The sequence below is a fragment of the Nesoenas mayeri genome, assembly GCF_963082525.1.
Source record: "Nesoenas mayeri genome assembly, chromosome: 8".
In the NCBI taxonomy this organism is placed as follows: Eukaryota; Metazoa; Chordata; class Aves; order Columbiformes; family Columbidae; genus Nesoenas; species Nesoenas mayeri.
Genome location: NC_137554.1, coordinates 23,769,789 through 23,791,713, shown reverse-complemented (window position 1 = coordinate 23,791,713; position 21,925 = coordinate 23,769,789). Strand labels below are relative to the sequence as shown.

Sequence of the window (21,925 nt, the reverse complement as noted above, 5' to 3'; positions counted from 1 at the left end):
ATTTAGCCAAGCTGCATCAAACAAGCAACATCTCTGAAACAAAATCAAATGGTTAAACATCAACAAACACACAAATAAATGAAGATACCAGATTCCCAGCATTAAATCATCAGTTGTTTGACTACAGTATGTAATGACACACAAACTCCTGGAGACTGAAAGTTATACCTATGTCACAGGAAATTTCTATCCTGACAGCTGAATTAAGACACTATCTTCCAGGGCAGGAGGAATTTTTGTGCATGCTTGAGCTTGCTACAGCGAGGAACACAAGGATGTGAAGGCCTTTGTCATTTGCTGACATGCTGAATGTTTATACCTGTTTACAGAAATGAAGTTATGCCCTTTAGGAAGAGTACCATACATTGTTCTGGCAAGACCCTGGAGGTCAAAAGTCAATTAACCAGTGGTTTAGTTACCTGACCAATTACACAAGTAAAAGTACTAAGTTAAGACTTCTTGGGCAAGTCCTCAAATATGATAGAACTAATAAATACTACCAACTTAATTAAAAAAGGGATTTTATTTTTTTTTAATGCAAAATTCATCATCCTTTAGTGGCTACTGTACTCAGCCTGCATGAGAAACACCAAAGAATAATTATTGCTACATCCAGGAGGATAAAACTTAGACCAGGGCTGCTGAATGTGTTGTGTGGTGTAGAAGAGGCAGGAGCAGGTTGCTCTGTGTGCACTTGTCTGCACAGACCAGGAAATGACGGTGCTTGGAAACGGCTGCAGACCCTGCACGGCTGTTTACTTCCTCCCTACACAAACCGGATGCACCGAAACTGAAAGTCTTGAGTCAGGTGGGTTGTGAAAGATTTGCGCAACATTCTCTCTGATGTCTCTGCTGACCTTCGACTTGTTCAATGACTCTTTGTCCCAGCGAACAGTTTTTCAAACGAGGAAAGTGAGAGGTGCTTGGAGCAGCTGGAGCCTCCCCCGCACAGAGAAGGCAACGCTGGGACACGGCGGTGAGAGAAACACAGGGAGGAGAGAGCGGGGCTTGTGGAGAGCTGTGGGCTCGTGGGAACGGCACAGCGAGGCTGCCAGAAGGTTTTTAATCCCAGCCCCAAAAAGCTCCTTTCTGTCCTTCACACAAGGACGTGATTCCCTGGGGCTTTCTAAAGCAGCGCTGGGAGGTGGAAACAAGAGTGTAAGGTATCTTGTTGTGTGTTTTTTTTAAAGAGATCAGAGGAAAGGCTTGACTTTTATCTGGAAGAGGTTTAATCAAACTGTCCTTACTCCAACCTAGCAAAACAGGATTCTGAACACAGATTCCGGACCAGGTCAGCAAAAGCCACTCCATGCTGTCTTGTGTCTGTGCCCACAGCTGTGCCAGCACGTTGCTCATTTGCCCCTACCCCTGGGGTTCTGTGGTGTCTCGCGAGCTCAGCCTGCCCTGACCTGCCGCAGGACATGTCCCTGCAGAGCCCCACCATCCAGCCATGCTGCGTTTCCTCTGGGAGAGCATCTCCATCCAGGTGCTCCTCGTCTTCCTTGTTGTTTTCCTACTCGTTGCCGACTACATGAAACACAGAAAGCCCAAGGACTTCCCTCCGCACCCCTTCTGTCTCCCCATCGTGGGGCACATGTACCGCATGAACTTAGGCAATCCCTTGATGACAGTAAAGAAGGTAAGTGGCTGGGGGCACTATGTCAAGGGGATGGAAGGGGCTGTGACTTTGCCACATTTGCAGTGTGGGGAGGGGTTTAACCCAAACCCCATGGCCCAGGAGGACTCGCAGGAGCTCACCCTGAAGCAGGCAGGACCTTTACCCTCAGTTGGCAATAACGTGGATGAAATTTGACTGGGCATGAAGAAGACGACGATTGTGGAGCAATCTTTTGGGCAAAGGGCCAGGGCTGACACCACGGGTGCTGTCACAGCTGTAGGAGCCCCATAGGTCTGAGTGGGCACTGGAAAGGTATTTGGGAAGGGAAACAAAAGCAACAAAAACACAGGACTGAAAAATCAAACAGGGAGAGTTTTGTGTGATTTATGGCCAATGCACACTAACTCCTGAACAGTGATTTGGGAAAAGAGGGGAGAAAAAAGACCATATACAGAGAAGCAGACACTTGTACAAACACCCTGTATCTGCTCCTGCTCTCAGCTTCCCTTATTTTCGCTTGAGTCCCCAGCCAGACCATCCCTATCCTGATGTACAGAGTCAAAGGAAATCCAGCTACTACTATTTATTTGTTCCCCTCCCAGCTTACTGAAAAATATGGGGACATTTTCGGCATGGACATGGGCACCTCATCCTTTGTGTGTGTTAATGGGCTGCGGATGATTAAGGAAGTTCTTGTAAACCAAGGGGAAAACTTCCTGGATCGCCCTGAATTGCCTCTTGCTCGAGAGGCCTTCGGCAACAGGGGTGAGTTCTCCCTCAGGACACAGATCTCAGCCATAAAATCAAAGTACTGATCCAGCAGAGGCCCAACACGGCTGGACATAAAACAGAGCCCTGGAGCTTTTTCTCCTGGGTGGAGGGATCTGCCTTGGCTCACATTGCCATGTTTCTGGCAGGAGTGCTGTCTTCCAATGGGCACTTGTGGAAGCAGCAGAGGAGGTTCACGTTGTCCACCCTGCGAAACCTCGGCTTGGGGAAGAGGAGCCTGGAGGAGCGCATCCAGGAGGAGTGCCGGTACCTCGTGGATGCGTTTGGGGATGAGCAGGGTAAGTGCAAAACCACCCTCATAAGTTGTGATGAAGGAAGAAACCAGTATGGCCCGTTATACTATCACTAATGGGTCACTGCAAGCTGAGAAATAGCTCACCTTGCAAGCGGTGCTAGAACTCTGCCAGCATCCCAGCTCCATTCTACAGGTCATTATTCTTCAGACTGACAGGTAAAGGCAGCTGGATAACCCCCAAAGCATTATTCATAGCCCACCTTCAGCATGCTGCTCTCTTAGAGATCTCCAGAACATCCCGTGTGTGTAAGCACCAATGTTTCCAATGAATTCACATGATATCTGCTCTTCTGCAGACCTGGCTTTCCAACATAAACAAACTTCTCCACAGTCTGACTGAAGTGGGACCAAGGGTGGGATGTTTGCTGCACAATGGGGCTGCCCAGCCAAGCTTGGTCAGATCCTGGGGTGGTGAGGAGTCCTGGGAATGCAGTGACACAGGAGGGTGCCCATCAGGGGCCATTCATTTCACTCCTATTTGTTGAAGAGTTTCTTGTTCTTTTCTGCTAAGACTTGAAGAAAATTGATCATTCCCTTTGCCTTCTGCAGGGAGTCCTTTTGACCCTCACTTGAAAATGAATAACGCCATTTCAAACATCATCTGCTCCATCACTTTTGGCAATCGCTTTGACTACCATGATGAGGAATTTCAAAAATTGCTGCAGCTGCTAGACGAGACAGTTGGCCTCCATGGGGCCATCATGAGCCAGGTACAGCCTCCTGCCACCAACATGGACAGTGCAGTTTTTCAGTGCCATAGTTTCTTCCCTGGAGTTAACATCAAAATCTGTAGAGTTTTCATCACCAAACTTTCTTGTCCGTGCATATGCTTTGCACAATGTCGATTTGTCCATAATTATTTTCTGCTTTTTTTCCAGCTCTGCAATGCTCTTGTCATCTCACCCAACATCCCCTTTCCTGCCCATTAACTGCCAGCCTGCCTGCTGTAATGCCAGGTAGTGCATGAGTCTCTCTGTGACAGGAATACCAATCCCTTGTCAGGCTCTCCTGGAGCTCAGCTCTTTCCACCAACACCAGCAATTCACTCAGCTAGGCCCTGTAGGCTCCTCGGGTTTGGATATCAGAAGGTCTGTTTCCATTCTCTATTTAATTTACCTCTCTCCTTTTCTCTCCAAAGCTGTACAATGCTTTCCTATCCATAATAAAGTTCTTACCTGGAGCCCACCAAACCATTTTTAAAAACTCAAGGTTGATGAGAAATTTTGTGAAAGAGAGGATCGACAAGCACAAGGAGGACTGGAACCCCTCGGAGAGCCGGGACTTCATCGACTGCTACCTGCAGGAGATGATAGCCAAGGTCAGCACCGCAGAGCAAACCCCTCTGCAGCGGGGCTTAGAAATCCAGAGGGATGAGAAATGAGCCCAAATTCTCCATCTGAGCTGCTTCTGTGGCCAGTTATGAGCTTAGGTTCAGGGCAGCCATCTAAAGGTTGGAGATCATAGAATCATAGAATCTTTTTGATTGGAAGACTCTCTCAAGATCATGGAATCCAACCATAACCTAACCTATCTCTAGTACTAAACCATGTCCCTAAGAACCTCATGTAATAGACTTTTAAACAACTCCAGGGATGATGGCTCTTCCCTTGGCAGCCTGTTCCAATGCCTGACCACGCATAATGTGAAGAATTTTTTCCTCATATCCAATCTAAACCTCCCCTGGCACAACTTGTGGCCATTTCCTCTTGTCCTTTCTCTTGCTACTTGGCAGAAGTACGCTACACGCTACAACCTCCTTTCAAGCAGTTGTACACAGCGATAAGGTCTCCCCTCAGCCTTCTTTCCTCCAAGCTGAACAGCCCCAGTTCCCTCAACCGATCCTCATCAGACTTGTGCTCCAGCCCCTCACCTGCTTCATTGCCTCCTCTGCACTCTCTCTAGTACTTCAATGTCTTTCTTATGTTGAGGGGCCCAAAAGTGAACACAGGATTCATGGTGCAGCCTCACCAGTGTAGACTACAGTGGCACAATCACTTCTCTAGTCCTGCTGGCCACACTATTCCCAATACAGCCAGGATGCTGGTGGCCTTTTTGGCAACTCTTCCCCGAGCCTGTAGCGCTGCCTGGGGTTGTTGTGAACCAAGTGCAGGACCCAGCACTTGGCCTTGTTAAACTTAATACAATTGGCCTCACACCAACAATCCAGCTGGTCCAGATACCTCTGTATGGCCTTCCTACCCTCCAGCAGATCAACACTCCCACCCAATTTGGTGTTTTCTGCAAACATACTAAAGGTGCACTCAATCCCCTCATCCGGATGCAGGGGGCCAGAAGCTTCTGATGAAATCAGTGGGATTGACTTAGACTATGACTGGTGTCCAGGCAGCCCACGCTGTTTGTGCAGCACTAACACATCTTTTTCTGAAGGACAATGGCACCGGCACCTTCCAGGAGGAAAACCTTGTGTCATGTGCACTCGACTTGCTGTTTGCTGGAACCGAGACCACTTCAACAACGATCCGCTGGGCATTGCTGTATATGGCAACATATCCAGAAATTCAAGGTAAAATCAGCAAAAGATCAACACTTCTCTTTGCTTTTAACCCTCAGAACTTTGTAGAAAAATTTCATTTCTGAGGGAGAGAAATTGGGAATCTCTCTGCACAGTCCAGGTGTCCCAGGCCAGTCCTTGAGAGAACCTCACAGCAACTGCCCCACTTTGTACCTTGTCTGATCCCTGCTCTTTCCCACCAGCCCGCGTGCAAGCAGAGATCGACACGGTCATCGGGCAGGGGCGGCAGCCAGCCCTGGACGACAGGAGCAACATGCCCTACACCAACGCCGTCATCCACGAAGTGCAGAGGAAAGGCAACATCAGTCCTTTCGGCGTGCCAAGAATGACAGTGAAGGACACAGTCGTGGATGGCTTCCGCATACCAAAGGTAACCCCACTGCTGAGCGATGAGACTTTAGCAAGAGACTCCCCATTCCCCAGGAATGTTTCACCATCCCAGGTCCATCCTGTGCAGACAGGAGTAGAGACAGAGCAACTCTGTCCCGACCACAGTTCACTCCTGTTGAACATGTATTTTTGCCATCCAAACAATGTTCTCCAGCACACTGAGTGGTGCAGAGACATGTGGCATGACGCCCACACTGCACACACCGTTGAGGCACAGATCACAGCTTTTACAGGAACTTGGGCCCAAGACTAGAGCAGATAAAAGTGATGCTGAAGAGGAAAAAATGTGATTCTTTAAACATTGCACATCTGAGCACACAAGAAGTACGAAATCTGACTTTGCTGGTTGTACTGGACAAATAATTACAGCAGAATTTGACTACAGATGTTCTTCATGGATAGGAGACTGGAAGATAAAAATTAAGATAAAGATGTGTCTCCTGCTCTCAGTAACACAGAATGTGCAATTTACTTTTCTTTTTATCCTCTTAGGGCACTGCTTTGATGACAAATTTAACCTCTCTGATGTTTGACAAGAATGAGTGGGAAACTCCTGACACTTTCAACCCCGGGCATTTCCTGAAGGATGGTCAGTTCTGGAAAAGAGAGTCCTTTATACCATTTTCCATAGGTAAGATTTGCTGGAAGTTGGTGCTTCTGTGCTTATGCACTGGGACAGGGTTTCCCCACTGCACCCTGGGAGGTGCTGCTCAAGCAGTGTTCACAAGGCCACTCCAAAGCAACACAGTGACACTCTGACCACTTTCTTGTCTCTCTTCACCTGCAGAGAAGAGAGGTGAGGATGAATAACAGGCCATAAGATGCCAGTGACCTAGAAACACCTTCACCAAGCAGAGCATTGATCTGGGATCCTGCTCCCACATGGCTGGGGTCACTAGAGGCCTCACTGTTGCCATCACAGGGGACCCAGACAACAGCTTCCTCAAAGACATTCCTTTTCCCACCCCTCTTTCTTATGCCAGCATCACACACCTTCTCTGTCCCCTCTCTTTGGCGTAGCTCAAACCAACCCCTTCTCCCAGCATAGGCACATCCAGTCTGTGCGTGTCAAGCACAGCTTATCTAAGCAGGGGAGGATTCAGTGCCTGTACATACGGTTACACACATGTGCCCTCAAAAGTTGTGTAACTGGGAATGCAGCCCATTCTGTAATGCTAATACTGTTATTGGGGAGCTCAGTTTGGATGCAAAAGTCATCCTGGAAAGGGAGTAACTTGCCTGGGCTGTGCTGCTAAGGGAAGGCAGAGGCTGTTGTGGCAGCAAAAGCAGCCGGGCAGCCAGCGCAGGCTGAGGAAGCCATGGGTGACTGTCTCCGCAGGGAAGCGCTCCTGCCCGGGTGAGCTGCTGGCCCGCACCGAGCTCTTCCTCTTCTTCACGGCTCTGCTCCAGAAATTCACCTTCCAGGCGCCACCGGACACCACACTCAGCCTCGAGTTCAAGCTGGGCATCACACTGGGCCCGAAACCCTAGAAGATCTGTGCTGTGCCTCGGTAGGGAGCCTTGGCCACCGTCCTCACAGGGAAAATCCTTTGTCGGGGATGCTGAAAATGAGCCCTCGGCTGCTCCCCTGGGTGGTGGTAAGAACCAACCATCTCCAGGTAGCTGGGAGTTTGGGCCTTTCCTGCTTTCATGATGGATGGCCACGCTTCCCAGTGGCAGGAGAAGGAGCAACACTTCACAGACTGCAGTGTTCAGGCTGTGGCTGTGAGTTGTGGAAGAGCACTACAAGCCTTTGCTTTAAAACATTCATGCAAGTACTCATTGCTAACTGGTCTTTGTTATCCTTGACTAGTAATCCATTTAAAAAGTCACTCAAATACATCTTATTCTTGTGGATCAATAAATCCTTACCAAAACTCTTTTGTCATGAGATCTTGTGCAAGGTAGAGACCAACAAAGGCCATTTCCAGCACTGATTGCAGCCTTCAGCCCTGCCTCATGTTTTTGGCAGGGGGCTGTGAGCCCACCGGGGCAGAGGCAGCCGCACAGCACCCGACCCATGTCCCTGCGGCATTGCTCTCCGGTAGCAGAGAGGCTGGCACTGTAACAGCAAAGGCAGTTCCTACAGAACTGATGAACATCACTGATCCTGACAGGACAAGCAAACTAGCAGGGAAACCATCAAAGTCTGTGGCTGGGTCCACATGTGTCACAGCAACAACACGGTGACACCCTCATGGAGCACAGTGCTCTCCACTCTGACAGACCCCTCAATAAATCATCTGTACTTGTAGCTATAAAAGTAATAAGTGTCATTAACAGCCATAAAATGGAAAAGGATTAAGACAATAGAACCTTTAAAGGCTTTCTAGTGAAAGCTGGTTTTGTTAATTTTAACATCCTGTCAAACATAATAGCATGTAGCATGTGTTAGTTAACTGCTATTTAAACAGGGACAGTATGCTTTTTGGGTTATATTTTCCTGAATCCTACAGAAAACCTACCTTTCTTTTACTCTTGGAAAACACCAAGGAAGACAGAGACCTTACTAGTGAAATAGTTTATCTGAGAAGTGTTAGTCAATATTAGAGCTTCAAATAAACACAGTTTTAAAATCCCTTAAACATATCACAGTGACAAAATTAGATTAAATATCAGATGTAACTTAGAGTATGCAATATTAAGAAACAGTTTCCTCACGATCATAATTTGCAAGTCTCTCAGTCAAACAGCTGTAAAAAACAAAGCAGTGATTAATCTACTAGTCCAGGAGGTGTTGTCCTTGTGGGTTCACGTGTGGAAGGACCCATTATTTCCTTGTTCATGAGCTACAGAAAGAAGCCACCGGAAAATGAGGTTGATTTAGAGATTAAATATCTGTAAATTCACAGTCTACTGAGCACCAGTTGTATTTACCACCATGGCCTTGCATCCATTCAATATATCAAAATATATTATTTATAATAATAATAAAACAACACCTCATGGTTGCTGAAGTATTTAAACAAATCTAGAATAAGATGATGGTATTTTTGGCCCACTCCTCCTCACATTAGCCACGTTAACAGTAATATCTTATTGGATGAATCTCCTCTCTATTGAAGCAATTGCTACCCCCTAATCAGTTCAAAATAGAGTGAGCCAAAGAACAGGACTTCACTTACTTAGTTCAATAGCTAACCCACTTCTTTGTGTCACTGCCATTAAGCACACGATAGGAACATTAACCTGTCTCCGATACAAAGACGTACACAGTAAGTTTGTCAACAATTAAAGGCTTTACTTCTTGCTCAGGAATTACAGTTTTATTTCTAGACCTTCTACAGAAAGAAGGTTTGTTTAGTCAACAAACAAGAGGCTTATGGATTCATTTCTCCCAAAAGGGCATTTATAGCTTTAGAGACAATGTAGTCAATTGAAATCTAAGCTTTAAAGCCGACTACCAATTCCACTGTTAACTTTGTGTGGATGAAGCAATTCACAAAGACCAATACATGGGTATTTGCATTCTCAACTGACAGAATGAGGCTGTGAATTATTACTCACCTCTCGAATATCAGCCAGGAAAACATATTGAACAGACTCCTCAAGGGTCTTGATCTTCTATGTGTTCTGTGAAAAAGAATTTGTAGTGACTCCTGACAGAGTTCATCTTAATGGCCTGAGTAGCACAACATACCATTTGCACAAAGATCCAGAAGAAACTGTTCCTACAAAGCTGCTTCAAAACAGGTAACGCTCTTTTTATACAGAGCACTACCATGAATCAACCAGGCCTAGACAACACAGATGTCTTTAACTCATCTGTTAGAGGGCTTCATACATGGAAGCCAGATGTCACACACTGAGCCTCTCTTGAGCCAGCAAAGACCCTGCCCAATGTCTGTCTCCAGCCCTCAGTGCAAATGTGTGTTTGGGGAAGGGGCGCTCAATCCACTGCAGCCAAAGACCTTTCCCATACTTGGAACCCCAGAATTTTCTCTGATTCAGTTCACATTTAGACTAAAATAGACAGCATTACAAAAATATATGCAAAACACCTATCAATTAATTAGTGCAATGAAACTGTGCGCTTTAGTAAGAGTTCCAAAGGATTGTTGTGGCAAACCCACAAGTTTTGAAAGTCAATTAACTGGTAGTAAACTGACCACTTATGCAAGAGAAAGCAAAACTAGTGCATTAAAAGTTGTTGGGCCAGACCACAAATATGAAGAACTAATTAATTCTACCAACATAAAAAAAATGAAATGCTTCCAAATTCAGTTGCTCCCCAAGTCTTCAGAAAGCTCCTTGGAAGCCTTGGAAGTTCTACTTCTGGGCTGGCCAGGGAGCCCCAGTCCTGGCAATACAGAAGGGCTCAGCACCTGCTATAACAACTAATCCCAAGTGAGACCAGGAAGCCAGAAGATGATCTGGCAAGTTTTTCTATATCATACCCTTTAAAACACTCTAATCAAGCACAATGCAGAATTCGGCATTTTTTTTTAAACTCAAAATTCAGCACCCTTTAATGGCTACTGTACTCACCCTGCATGAGAGAGAACGAACTATAATTTTTACTACGTCCAGGGGATTTGTAACTTATCTCCCAGCTTCCAAGTACCATCAAACCTAGACTAGAGTTGCGAAAGCTGTTGTGTAGAAAAGGATTAAAACTTCACTACAGAAGAGCAAATAAAAATGTGCACACACGAGTCAACAGGATTCTGCACCTCAGGCCTTATAATATTAACCTGGGCAATGACACAGACATGGTTTCCAGATTATACTCCAAGAGTCTTATCTAAAATACACTTACTCAAATTAATTTTATGTTCACTCAGGCCTCCCACTTAACCAGGTAATTATCATATACTTCCTGCCAACAAAAAAATCCTTAAAGTAAATTACTTTGCCAAGAGAAAAAATAACCACACCTAGGCTAAGGAGGACAATAATCATAATGTTTAATGATCAGAACAACAACAACAACAAAATGCTGCTTTTTCCTTACCTCATGAGAGTAGTCCATAATTCCTTGCAGAATCTTCTTTAGATTACTGGACTAATGGTTGCACATGAAAGATAAGGTTATAGGCTTTTATTAAAATTCCTAATTTGGCTGAAATAAAATAATCTATAATAATATGTTCACATAGCAGCTCTATCAGAGGAGCTTGTAATGACAGGGGAAGAGAAATACCACAAGAGAAAATCCTCATGCAGCAATGCTGGAAGGCACTTAAACCTTCAACAGACAGTTCACGTTCCTTTAAGAGAACCTAAGAAGTCTGAGCTTAATTCTATAGGTTTTGGACTGCAAGATATTCTCAGGACAGACAATATCCAACCCCACAGACTTCTACCAATTCTTGTTTAGAATACCTTTATTCTCCAGTTGTCACCAACATCATCCTTAATGCGATTTAGCCAAGCTGCATCAAACAAGCAACATCTCTGAAACAAAATCAAATGGTTAAACATCAACAAATACACAAATAAATGAAGATACCAGATTCCCAGCATTAAATCATCAGTTGTTTGACTACAGTATGTAATGACGCACAAACTCCTGGAGACTGGAAGTTATACCTATGTCACAGGAAATTTCTATCCTGACAGCTGAATTAAGACACTACCTCCGGGGCAGGAGGAATTTTTGTGCATGCTTGAGCTTGCTACAGCGAGGAACACAAGGATGTGAAGGCCTTTGTCATTTGCTGACATGCTGAATGTTTATACCTGTTTACAGCAATGAAGTTATGCCCTTTAGGAAGAGTACCATACATTGTTCTGGCAAGACCCTGGAGGTCAAAAGTCAATTAACCAGTGGTTTAGTTACCTGACCAATTACACAAGTAAAAGTACTAAGTTAAGACTTCTTGGGCAAGTCCTCAAATATGATAGAACTAATAAATACTACCAACTTAATTAAAAAAGGGATTTTTTTTTTTTTTTTAATGCAAAATTCAGCACCCTTTAGTGGCTACTGTACTCAGCCTGCATGAGAAACACCAAAGAATAATCATTGCTACATCCAGGAGGATAAAACTTAGACCAGGGCTGCTGAATGTGTTGTGTGGTGTAGAAGAGGCAGGAGCAGGTTGCTCTGCGTGCACTTGTCTGCACAGACCAGGAAATGACGGTGCTTGGAAACGGCTGCAGACCCTGGACGGCTGTTTACTTCCTCCCTACACAAACCGGATGCACCGAAACTGAAAGTCTTGAGTCAGGTGGGTTGTGAAAGATTTGTGCAACATTCTCTCTGATGTCTCTGCTGACCTTCGACTTATTCAATGACTCTTTGTCCCAGCGAACAGTTTTTCAAACGAGGAAAGTGAGAGGCGCTTGGAGCAGCTGGAACCTCCCCCGCACAGAGAAGGCAACGCTGGGACACGGGCGGTGAGAGAAACACAGGGAGGAGAGAGCGGGGCTTGTGGAGAGCTGTGGGCTCGTGGGAACGGCACAGTGAGGCTGCCAGAAGGTTTTTAATCCCGGCCCCAAAAAGCTCCTTTCTGTCCTTTACACAAGGACGTGATTCCCTGGGGTTTTCTAAAGCAGCGCTGGGAGGTGGAAACAAGAGTGTAAGGTATCTTGTTGTGTGTTTTTTTTAAAGAGATCAGAGGAAAGGCTTGACTTTTATCTGGAAGAGGTTTAATCAAACTGTCCTTACTCCAACCTGGCAACGCAGGATTCTGGACGCAGATTCCAGACCAGGTCAGCAAAAGCCACTCCATACTGTCTTGTGTCTGTGCCCACAGCTGTGCCAGCACGTTGCTCATTTGCTCCTACCCCTGGGGTTCTGTGGTGTCTCGCGAGCTCAGTCTGCCCTGACCAGCCGCAGGACACGTCCCTGCAGAGCCCCACCATCCAGCCATGCTGCGTTTCCTCTGGGAGAGCATCTCCATCCAGGTGCTCCTCATCTTCCTTGTTGTTTTCCTGCTCGTTGCCGACTACATGAAGCACAGAAAGCCCAAGGACTTCCCTCCGCACCCCTTCTATCTCCCCATCGTGGGGCACATGTACCTGATGAACTTCAACAATCCCTTGATGACAGTACAGAAGGTAAGGGGGTGGTGGGTACTATAGGGAAGGGGAGGGACGGGGTTGTGTCTCTGCCACCTTTGCAGTGTGGGGAGGGCGTTAACCTGAACCCCGTTGCCCAGGAGGACTCGCAGGAGCTCACCCCTGGGAGGGCAGGACATTTGCCCTCAGTCGGCAGCAATGCGGATGAAGTTTGCCCAGGCATGAAGAAGGGGACAGTTGTGGAGCAATCCCTTGGGCAAAGGGCAAGTCCTGATGCCACGGGTGCTGTCACAGCTGTAGGAGCTCCATAGGTCTCACTGGGCACTGGAAGGATTTTTGGGAAGGGAGTGAAACAAAAGCTGGAAAAACACAGGACTGAAAGATCAAACTGGCAGAGTTTTGTGTGATTTATGGCAAATAATCTTCAACTCCCCATCTGTGATTTGGGAAAGGAGGAAAGGAAAAAAGACCACACAGAGAAGGAGACATTTGTGCAAACACCCTGTCTCCCCTCCTGCTCTCAGCTTCCTTTATTTCCACTTGTATGTCCTGCCAGGCCATCCCTGTCCTGAGAGGCACACTGATTGCAAATGCAGCTCCTTGTAATTTTGTGTTCACCCTCCCAGCTTATTGAAAAATATGGTGACATCTTCGGCGCGGAGATGGGCAGTGAATCATATGTCATCGTTAGTGGGCTGCGGATGCTTAGGGAAGTTCTTGTAAACCAAGGGGAAAACTTCCTGGATCGCCCTGAAATGCCTCTTGCTGGGGAGCTCTTCAGCAACAGGGGTGAGTTCTCCCTCAGGACACAGATCTCAGCCACAAAATCCAAGTGCTGACTCAGCAGAGGTCCAACACAGCTGCACATAAGTTAGAGCCCTGGAGCTTTTTCCCCCTTGGTGGAGGGATCTGTCTTGGCTCACAGTGTTGTGTTACTGTCAGGACTGCTGGCTTCCAATGGGCACTTGTGGAAGCAGCAGAGGAGATTCACCTTGTCCACCCTGCGAAACTTCGGCTTGGGGAAGAGGAGCCTGGAGGAGCGCATCCAGGAGGAGTGCCGGTACCTCGTGGATGCGTTTGGGGATGAGCAGGGTAAGTGCAAAACCGCCCTCATAAGTTGTGATGAAGGAAGAAACCAGTATGACCCCTTAAAATTTCACTCATGAGTCATTGCATGCTGAGAAATGCCTCACCTTGGAGAAGATGCTAGCACCCTGCCAGCACCCCAACTCCCTTTTACAGGTGATTTTCCTTCAGACTGATGGGTGAGTGCAGCTGGGTAACCCCAAAGCATTAATTGTAGCCCAGCTTCAGCCTGCTGCTCTCTTAGAGATCTCCAGAATATCCCGTGTGTGTACCACCAATGTTTCCCATGAATTCACATGACGTCTGCTCTTCTGCAGACCTGGCTTTCCAGCGTAAACAAACTTCTCCACAGTCTGACTGAAGTGGGACCAAGGGTGGGATGTTTGCTGCACAATTGGGCTGCCCAGCCAAGCTTGGCCAGATCCTGGGGCGGTGAGGAGTCCTGGGAATGCAGTGACACAGGAGGGTGCCCATCAGGGGCCACTCATTTCACTCCTGTTTGTTGACTAGATTATATCTAACAACTGTGTTTCTTTGTTCTTTTCTGGTAAGACTCAAAATTGATCATTCTCTTTGCATTCTACAGGGGATCCTTTCGACCCTCACTTTAAAATCAATAACGCCGTTTCAAACATCATCTGCTCCGTCACTTTTGGCAATCGCTTTGACTACCATGATGAGGACTTCCAAAAATTGCTGCAGCTGATAGATGAAACCCTTACCCTCAATGGGGCCGTCATGAGCCAGGTACAGACTCCTGCCACCAACACGAGCAGTGTGCACTTTTGCAGTGCTATAGTTTCTCCTCTGCAGTCAACCTCAATACCTGTAGCATTTTCAGCACCAAAATTTGTTGTCATTCGCTATTATCATAATTTCTTTCTACCTTTTTTTCCAGCTGTTCAATGTCCATGCCACTCTCTCACCCAACACCACCTTCTCTGCCCATTAACTGCCAACCTGCCTGCTGTAATGCCAGGTAGTGCATGAGTCTCTTTGGAGTGACAGGAATACCAGTCCCTTGTCAACCTCTACCAGAGATCAGCTATTTCTACCAACACCAGCAATTCACTCAGCTAGGCCCTGTAGGCTCCTCGGGTTTTTATATCAGAAGGTCTATTTCCATTCTCTATTCAATTTACCTCTCTCCTTTTCTCTCCAAAGCTGTACAATGCTTTCCCATCCATAATAAAGTTCTTACCTGGAGCCCACCAAACCGTTTTTAAAAACTCAAGATTGATGAGAAGTTTTGTGAAAGAGAGGATTGACAAGCACAAGGAGGACTGGAACCCCTCGGAGAGCCGGGACTTCATCGACTGCTACCTGCAGGAGATAGCCAAGGTCAGCACCGCAGAGCAAACCCCTCTGTAGCGGGGCTTAGAAATCCAGAGGGATGAGAAATGAGCCCAAATTCCCCATATGAGCTGCCTCTGTGGCCAGTTATGGGCTTAGGATGGACATCAGGTTCAGGGCACCCATCAACAGGATGGAGGTGCGGGGGGCCAGCAGCTTCTGCCAAAATCCTTGGGGTTGACTTGGACTAAGCCTGGTGTCAGGGCAGCCCTCGCTGTTCATGTGGCACTAACACATCTCTTTGTGAAGGACAACGGCGATGGCACCTTCCAGGAGGAAAACCTCATGGCATGTGCAGTTGACTTGTTCTTAGCTGGGACCGAGACCACGTCAACAACCATCCGCTGGGCTCTGCTGTTTATGGCCATGTATCCAGAAATCCAAGGTACAATCAGTAAACTATCAGCACTTTTTCATTATTTTATCCCTCGCCGCTTAGTAAGACCCTCTTTTTGTGAGAGAGAAATGGGGACTCTCCCTGTACTCACACAAAAAAGAGGTGCTAACAGAGGCAGGTTACCCATGTCAGTCTTTGGAGGACCCTCACAGGAACCACCCCATATTGTTCCAAGGTGATTTTGGTTTTGTTCTTTTCCCCTGTACCTTGTCTGATCCCTGCTCTTTCCCACCAGCCCGCGTGCAAGCAGAGATCGACACGGTCATCGGGCAGGGGCGGCAGCCAGCCTTGGATGACAGGAGCAACATGCCCTACACCAACGCCGTCATCCACGAAGTGCAGAGGAAAGGCAACATCAGTCCTTTCGGCGTGCCAAGAATGACAGTGAAGGACACAGTCGTGGATGGCTTCCGCATACCAAAGGTAACCCCACTGTTGATCAGGGAGACTTTAGCAAGAGACTCCCCATTCCCCAGGCACATTTCACTGGCCCAGGTCCATCCTGTGCAGACAGGAGTAGAGACAGAGCAACTCCACCCTGGCCACAGTTCACTACTATTGAACGTGTATTTTTGCCATCCAAACAATGGGCCCAAGACTAGAGCAGATAAAAGTGATGCTGATGAGGGGAAAAATCTGGGTCCATAATCATTGAGCCTCTGAGCAGAGAAGAGGCAGGAAAAACTGATGATGCATGGGGTGTTCCACAAATATTTGCAGCAGAATTAACAATTTGATTTTCTCCTCTTAGGGCACTAGTGTGCTCACAAATTTCACCTCTGTGTTGTTTGACAAGAAGGAGTGGGAAACTCCTGACACTTTTAACCCCGGGCATTTCCTGAAGGATGGTCAGTTCTGGAGAAGAGAGGCTTTTATACCATTTTCCATAGGTAAGAAGTGCTGGAATTTGGTGTTTCTGTGCTTCTGCACTGGAACAGGGATTCCCACTACACAGTGAGGACAAGAGGAAAACAGTGATGGCAAGGGCAGGTGTTGCTGGGAGGTGCTGCTCAAGAAGTACTCCCATGGCCACTCCGTAAAAATGCTAGAGAACCTAGAAACAGGGTCCCCAAATCAGAGCATTGCCCTAGGATCCTGCTCCCACATGGCTGGGGTCACTAGAGGCTTCACTTTTGCAATCACAGGGGACCCAGACAACAGCTTCCCCAAGGACATTTCTTTTACCACCCCTCTTGCCCATACAAGCATCACACACCTTCTCTGTCCCCTCTCTTTGGCGTAGCTCAAACCAACCACTTCTCCCAGCATGGGCACATCCAGACCGTGCGTGTCAGCACAGCTTATCCAAGCAGGGGAGGATTCAGTGCCTGTACATACAGATAAACACACGCGCCCACAAAAGTTCTGCAATTCAGATGCAGCCCGTGGTGTAACGCTAATGCCATTATTCCTGAGCTCAGTGTGGGATGCAAAACTCGTCCAGGAAAGGGGATAACGTGCCTGGACTGTGGTGTTAAGGGAAGGCAGAGGCTGTTGTGGCAGCAAAAGCAGCCGGGCAGCCAGCGCAGGCTGAGGAAGCCATGGGTGACTGTCTCCGCAGGGAAGCGCTCCTGCCTGGGTGAGCTGCTGGCCCGCACCGAGCTCTTCCTCTTCTTCACGGCTCTGCTCCAGAAATTCACCTTCCAGACACCACCGGACACCACATTCAGCCTCCAGTTCAAGCTGGGCATCACATTGGCCCCGAAACCCTACAAGATCTGTGCTGTGCCTCGGTAGGGAAGCCTTGGCCACCGTCCTCACAGGGAAAGGCATTTGCCATGGATGCTGAAAATGAGCCCTTGGCTGCTCTCCTGGGTTGGTGGAATGATTACGCGGATCCAGGGAAAGGCTGAGAGGTTTGTTGCTTTCTTTCCAAGCAATTGCAAAATAATTTCTTTTTTGAGCAGACTTCTCACTCTGTATCACATGGGAAAAGTGATCAGCCTGGGATCTGCCAGGGCACTTTTAGGCTTGCAGTAGTGTACTGTAAATCAGTGAGGGGCTTGAGCCTTCTTTCATGATGAATGGCCACACTTCCAAGTGGCAGGACAAGGAGCAACACTTCAGAGACTGTAATGTTCAGGCTGTGGGTGTGAGTTGTAGAAGAGCACTAACAGTATTTGCTTTGTAACAGTCATGCAAGTATGAATTGCCATCAGTTAGTGATTTTGTTATCCTTGACATGTAATCCATTTAAAAAAAATCAACACATCTCTTCCTAGAGCAGCAATAAATCCTTACAAAAACATCATTGTAATGCAGCATTCTGCAAAGTGAAGACCACCACAGGCCATTTCCAGTACTGGCTGTACCCTTCAGTCCTGCCTCATGTTTCAGGAGGGGGGCAGGGGGCTGCGAGCCCACCCGGGCAGCCGCAGCCGCACAGCACCCGACCCATGTCCCTGCGGCATTGCTCTCCGGTAGCGGAGAGGCTGGCGCTGTAACAGCAAAGGCAATTCCTACAGAACTGATTAAAATCATCGACCCTGACAGCACAAGAAACTAGCAGGGAAACCATCAAAGCCTGTGGCCGGGTCCTGGCGTGTCACAGCAACAACACGGTGACACCCCCATGGAGCACTGTGCTCTCCACTCTGACAGACCCCTCAATGAATCATCTGTACTTGTAGCTATAGAAGTTTTAGGTACTGCCATTAGAATCTGCTAAATCCTCCCCATGTACCTGCCCAGCATCACCGAGTGGCTGGTGTGCCCGGGGGGCAGAGGGGTGAGCTCCAGCAACACAGTGCACGGCTGGGCCTGCTGCACTCAACAGCCTGGTGAAGAAAAGGGTCCCTGGGAAAATACCAGCAGCAAATTTCAATCATTTTAATGCATCACATGCAAGGTGAAACAGTCCCAGGATTCACAACCGATGGTTCACACCAGTAAATGCATCCACTCAGTAACAGTTGCACCGTGGGACCCCGGCAAGGCCCCTGAGCACGGGGAGCTGCAGCTCCCGGCAGCGGGACCGGGGCCGGCTGCAGGAACCCCCGGCACAGCACAGCCCTGATCAATTCTCAGGATGGATTGGACATGACAAGTGAGGGATTTCTGAGAGAAATCATTTCATACCTCAGATTTCTTCTTGCAGTTCCAGCTCCAGCTGTGCATGAAAACACTTCTTTGTCACTGCAGTATTTGGATCATCATGAGAGTCATCTAAGTGCTCTGGCCTGTCCTTCATAATCTCAGTTTCTGACACCAAGCTCCTTCTTTCATCCTGGAGGGCAGCCACCTGGTGCAGATAAAACAGCATCAACATTGTCAGACCTGTCCAGCTGGGAAGAACTGAAGCAAGACAGCTGTACTTCACCAAATTAATTTATGAAAAAGTTTGGGTATCCAGAAATTTTAGAATGTGATTTCCTTAAGTATACTTAAGCATACAGATGTTTTAGTGTATGACCACTATGAAAAGGGCAAATCAGAAGTCCCTCTATAAACAGACACATTTTTGGAACTGAAACCATGATAAAGGTAGACAACATAGTAGGCAGAGAAACTGGCACTTTCATTTGAAAGAATACCGTGAACACCATACAGAAAACTGTAATGGTCGGTGCAAAGGTGCTCTCCATTTTGCTGGTACTTCAGATCAGCAGCAGGATGGTGCTGGGCAGCACACTAACACAGCACTGCCGTGTGCTCAGCACTGAATGGTCACACAAGAAGCGGTTTCACGCGCCATGAGACAGTAAGAACATGGGCAAAAGGAAAAACCTCAACAGCTTCATACAGAGCATGCATTTTTGGCAAGGATCAGACAAGTTTTGTATTGGAAGTGTTCACAGCTTAAGCAAATGAGAATATAACACTTCATTGAAACTGTAAGTGTCATTAACAGCCATAAAATGGAAAGGTTTAAGAGGACAGAACCTTTAAAGGTTTTCTGGTGAAAGCTGTTGTGTTAATTTTAAAATCCTGTCAAAGGTAAGAGCATATAGCATGTGTTAGTTCATGGGCAGTTAAGCAGGGACAATCTGCCTTTTGCGTTATGGTTTCCTGAATCCTACAGAAAACCTACCTTTCTTATACTCTTGGAAATCATCAAGGAAGACTGACACCTAATAAGTATATTATTAAGAATTAGTTTAATTCAGAAAAGCCAGTCAATATTATGGCTTCTAATAAATACATTAAAAAACCAAAACAAAACAAATCATGGCGACATGATTAAACCTCAGATATAGTCTGGAGTATGCATTATGAAAAAAGTCAGTTTGTGATCATATTTTACAAATTTATCTTTCAAATAGTTTTAAGAAAAAAAAAACAACAGGAATTAATCCATCGCTTGATTAGGTGTTGTCCTTGTGGGTACGCTCTTCTTTCACTTGAGGAAGGATCTGTTGTTTTCCTGCTCAGGACCTACGAAAAAGAGGCCACAGGAGAAGGATAAATAGAGGTTCAATATCTGTCTTATGAGCACCAATTGTATTTAGTGCCACTGTTACCTTGATGAGGGTGCAATTACACATCACATTTTCTGCAACAAAGTCAGTGTTTAGTGCTTACCTGCCTCCACACTCTGCTTCACGGTCTCTTAAGCTCAGAGAGGAGAGTGACGGTCGAGCTGTGAGCTGGATCACTGCTATGATCCAATTCAGAACAGATTAAGATTGCGGAGGAAGCACATTGTGGCAAGAAAACAATTGGATAATCAGAGAATCACTTGGGTTGGCAGTGCCACCCCTGCCATGAGCAGGGACATCTTCACCAGCTCAGGTTGCTCAGAGCCCCATCCAGCCTGGCCTGGGATGTCTCCAGGAGTGGGACATCCACCACCTCTCTGGGCAACCTGAGACAGTATTTTGTCACCCTCATTGTAAAAAATTTCTTCCTCATGTCCAGCCTGGATCTCTCCGCTTCTAGTTTAAAACCGTCACCACTTGCACCATCACAACAGGCCCTGCTAAAAATTCTGTCCCCATCTTTTTATTGGCCCCTTTTAGGTACAGCAAGGCCACAACAAGGTCTCCCCAGAGCCTTCTCATTTCCAAGTGGAACAACCCCAGCTGTGTCACTCAGCCTGTCCTCCCAGCAGAGCTGTTCCAGCCCCTGATCATTTCTGGGGCTCCTCTGGCCCCTCTCCAACAGGTCCATGTCTGTCCTGTGCTGAGGACCCCAGAGCTGGACACAGGACTCCAGGTGGGGTCTCACCAGAGGGGAGCAGAAGGGCAGGATCACCTCCCTCCACCTGCTGCCCACGCTCATTTTGATGCAGCCCTTTTGTTCTGGCAAAAGCCACAAGTTTTGAAAGGCAAATAACTGCTGGTTTAGTTAACTGACGTTTTATACAAGAGGAAGCAAAACTAGACAATTAAGCGTTCTTGGGTTAGACCACGAATATGTGCGAACTAATTAATTCTAACAACATAAAACAGAAATGCCTCCAAATTCAGTTGTTCCCCAAGCCTTTGAAAAGCTTCTCAGAAACCTAAGAAGTTCTAATTCTGACCTGGCCAGAGAGCCCCAGTCCTGGCAATACAGAAGGGCTCAGTACCCAATATCACAACTAAGCCCAGGTGAGACCAGGAAGGATAAGATGACATGGCACATTTTTCTATACCATACCTTTTATGTAACTGTAATCAAGCTCTAACAAACTGTAATCATTCCCGTATCTAAGAGGATTCTTAACTAATCTCCCCGCTTCCAAGCGAGTATCATAAAATTTTCACCAGGGCTGCTGAATGTGTTGTGTGGTGTAGAAGAGGCAGGAGCAGGTTGCTCTGCGTGCACTTGTCTGCACAGACCAGGAAATGACGGTGCTTGGAAACGGCTGCAGACCCTGCACGGCTGTTTACTTCCTCCCTACACAAACCGGATGCAATAAAACTGAAAGTCTTGAGTCAGGTGGGTTGTGAAAGGTTTGCGCAACATTCTCTCTGATGTCTCTGCTGACCTTCGACTTGTTCAATGACTCTTTGTCCCAGCGAACAGTTTTTCAGACGAGGAAAGTGAGAGGTGCTTGGAGCAGCTGGAGCCTCCCCCGCACAGAGAAGGCAACGCTGGGACACGGCGGTGAGAGAAACAGAGGGAGGAGCGAGCGGGGCTTGTGGAGAGCAGTGGGCTCGTGGGAACGGCACAGCGAGGCTGCCAGAAGGTTTTTAATCCCAGCCCCAAAAAGCTCCTTTCTGTCCTTTACACAAGGACGTGATTCCCTGGGGTTTTCTAAAGCAGCGCTGGGAGGTGGAAACAAGAGTGTAAGGTATCTTGTTGTGTGTTTTTTTTAAAGAGATCAGAGGAAAGGCTTGACTTTTATCTGGAAGAGGTTTAATCAAACTGTCCTTACTCCAACCTGGCAAAACAGGATTCTGAACACAGATTCCGGACCAGGTCAGCAAAAGCCACTCCATGCTGTCTTGTGTCTGTGCCCACAGCTGTGCCAGCACGTTGCTCATTTGCCCCTACCCCTGGGGTTCTGTGGTGTCTCGCGAGCTCAGCCTGCCCTGACCTGCCGCAGGACACGTCCCTGCAGAGCCCCACCAT

General features: G+C 47.2%; 2 protein-coding genes across 2 annotated transcripts; both read left to right on the top strand.

Moving 5' to 3' along the window:
* Positions 1 to 1,450: 1,450 nt before the first annotated feature.
* Positions 1,451 to 7,323, top strand: LOC308043266 (cytochrome P450 2J2-like; the record flags this gene model as incomplete). The annotated part of the gene is made up of 9 exons (XM_080349230.1): positions 1,451 to 1,639; positions 2,221 to 2,383; positions 2,536 to 2,685; positions 3,252 to 3,412; positions 3,841 to 4,020; positions 5,091 to 5,226; positions 5,418 to 5,605; positions 6,118 to 6,256; positions 6,965 to 7,323. The coding sequence occupies 9 exons, from the start codon at positions 1,451 to 1,453 to the stop codon at positions 7,114 to 7,116; spliced, it is 1,458 nt and encodes a 485-aa protein (XP_080205356.1). The 3' UTR covers positions 7,117 to 7,323.
* Positions 7,324 to 12,441: 5,118 nt separating this feature from the next.
* LOC308043267 (cytochrome P450 2J2-like) lies at positions 12,442 to 17,164 on the top strand (the record flags this gene model as incomplete). The annotated part of the gene is made up of 9 exons (XM_080349231.1): positions 12,442 to 12,630; positions 13,218 to 13,380; positions 13,534 to 13,683; positions 14,264 to 14,424; positions 14,842 to 15,018; positions 15,280 to 15,415; positions 15,663 to 15,850; positions 16,179 to 16,317; positions 16,989 to 17,164. The coding sequence occupies 9 exons, from the start codon at positions 12,442 to 12,444 to the stop codon at positions 17,162 to 17,164; spliced, it is 1,479 nt and encodes a 492-aa protein (XP_080205357.1).
* Positions 17,165 to 21,925: the final 4,761 nt, after the last annotated feature.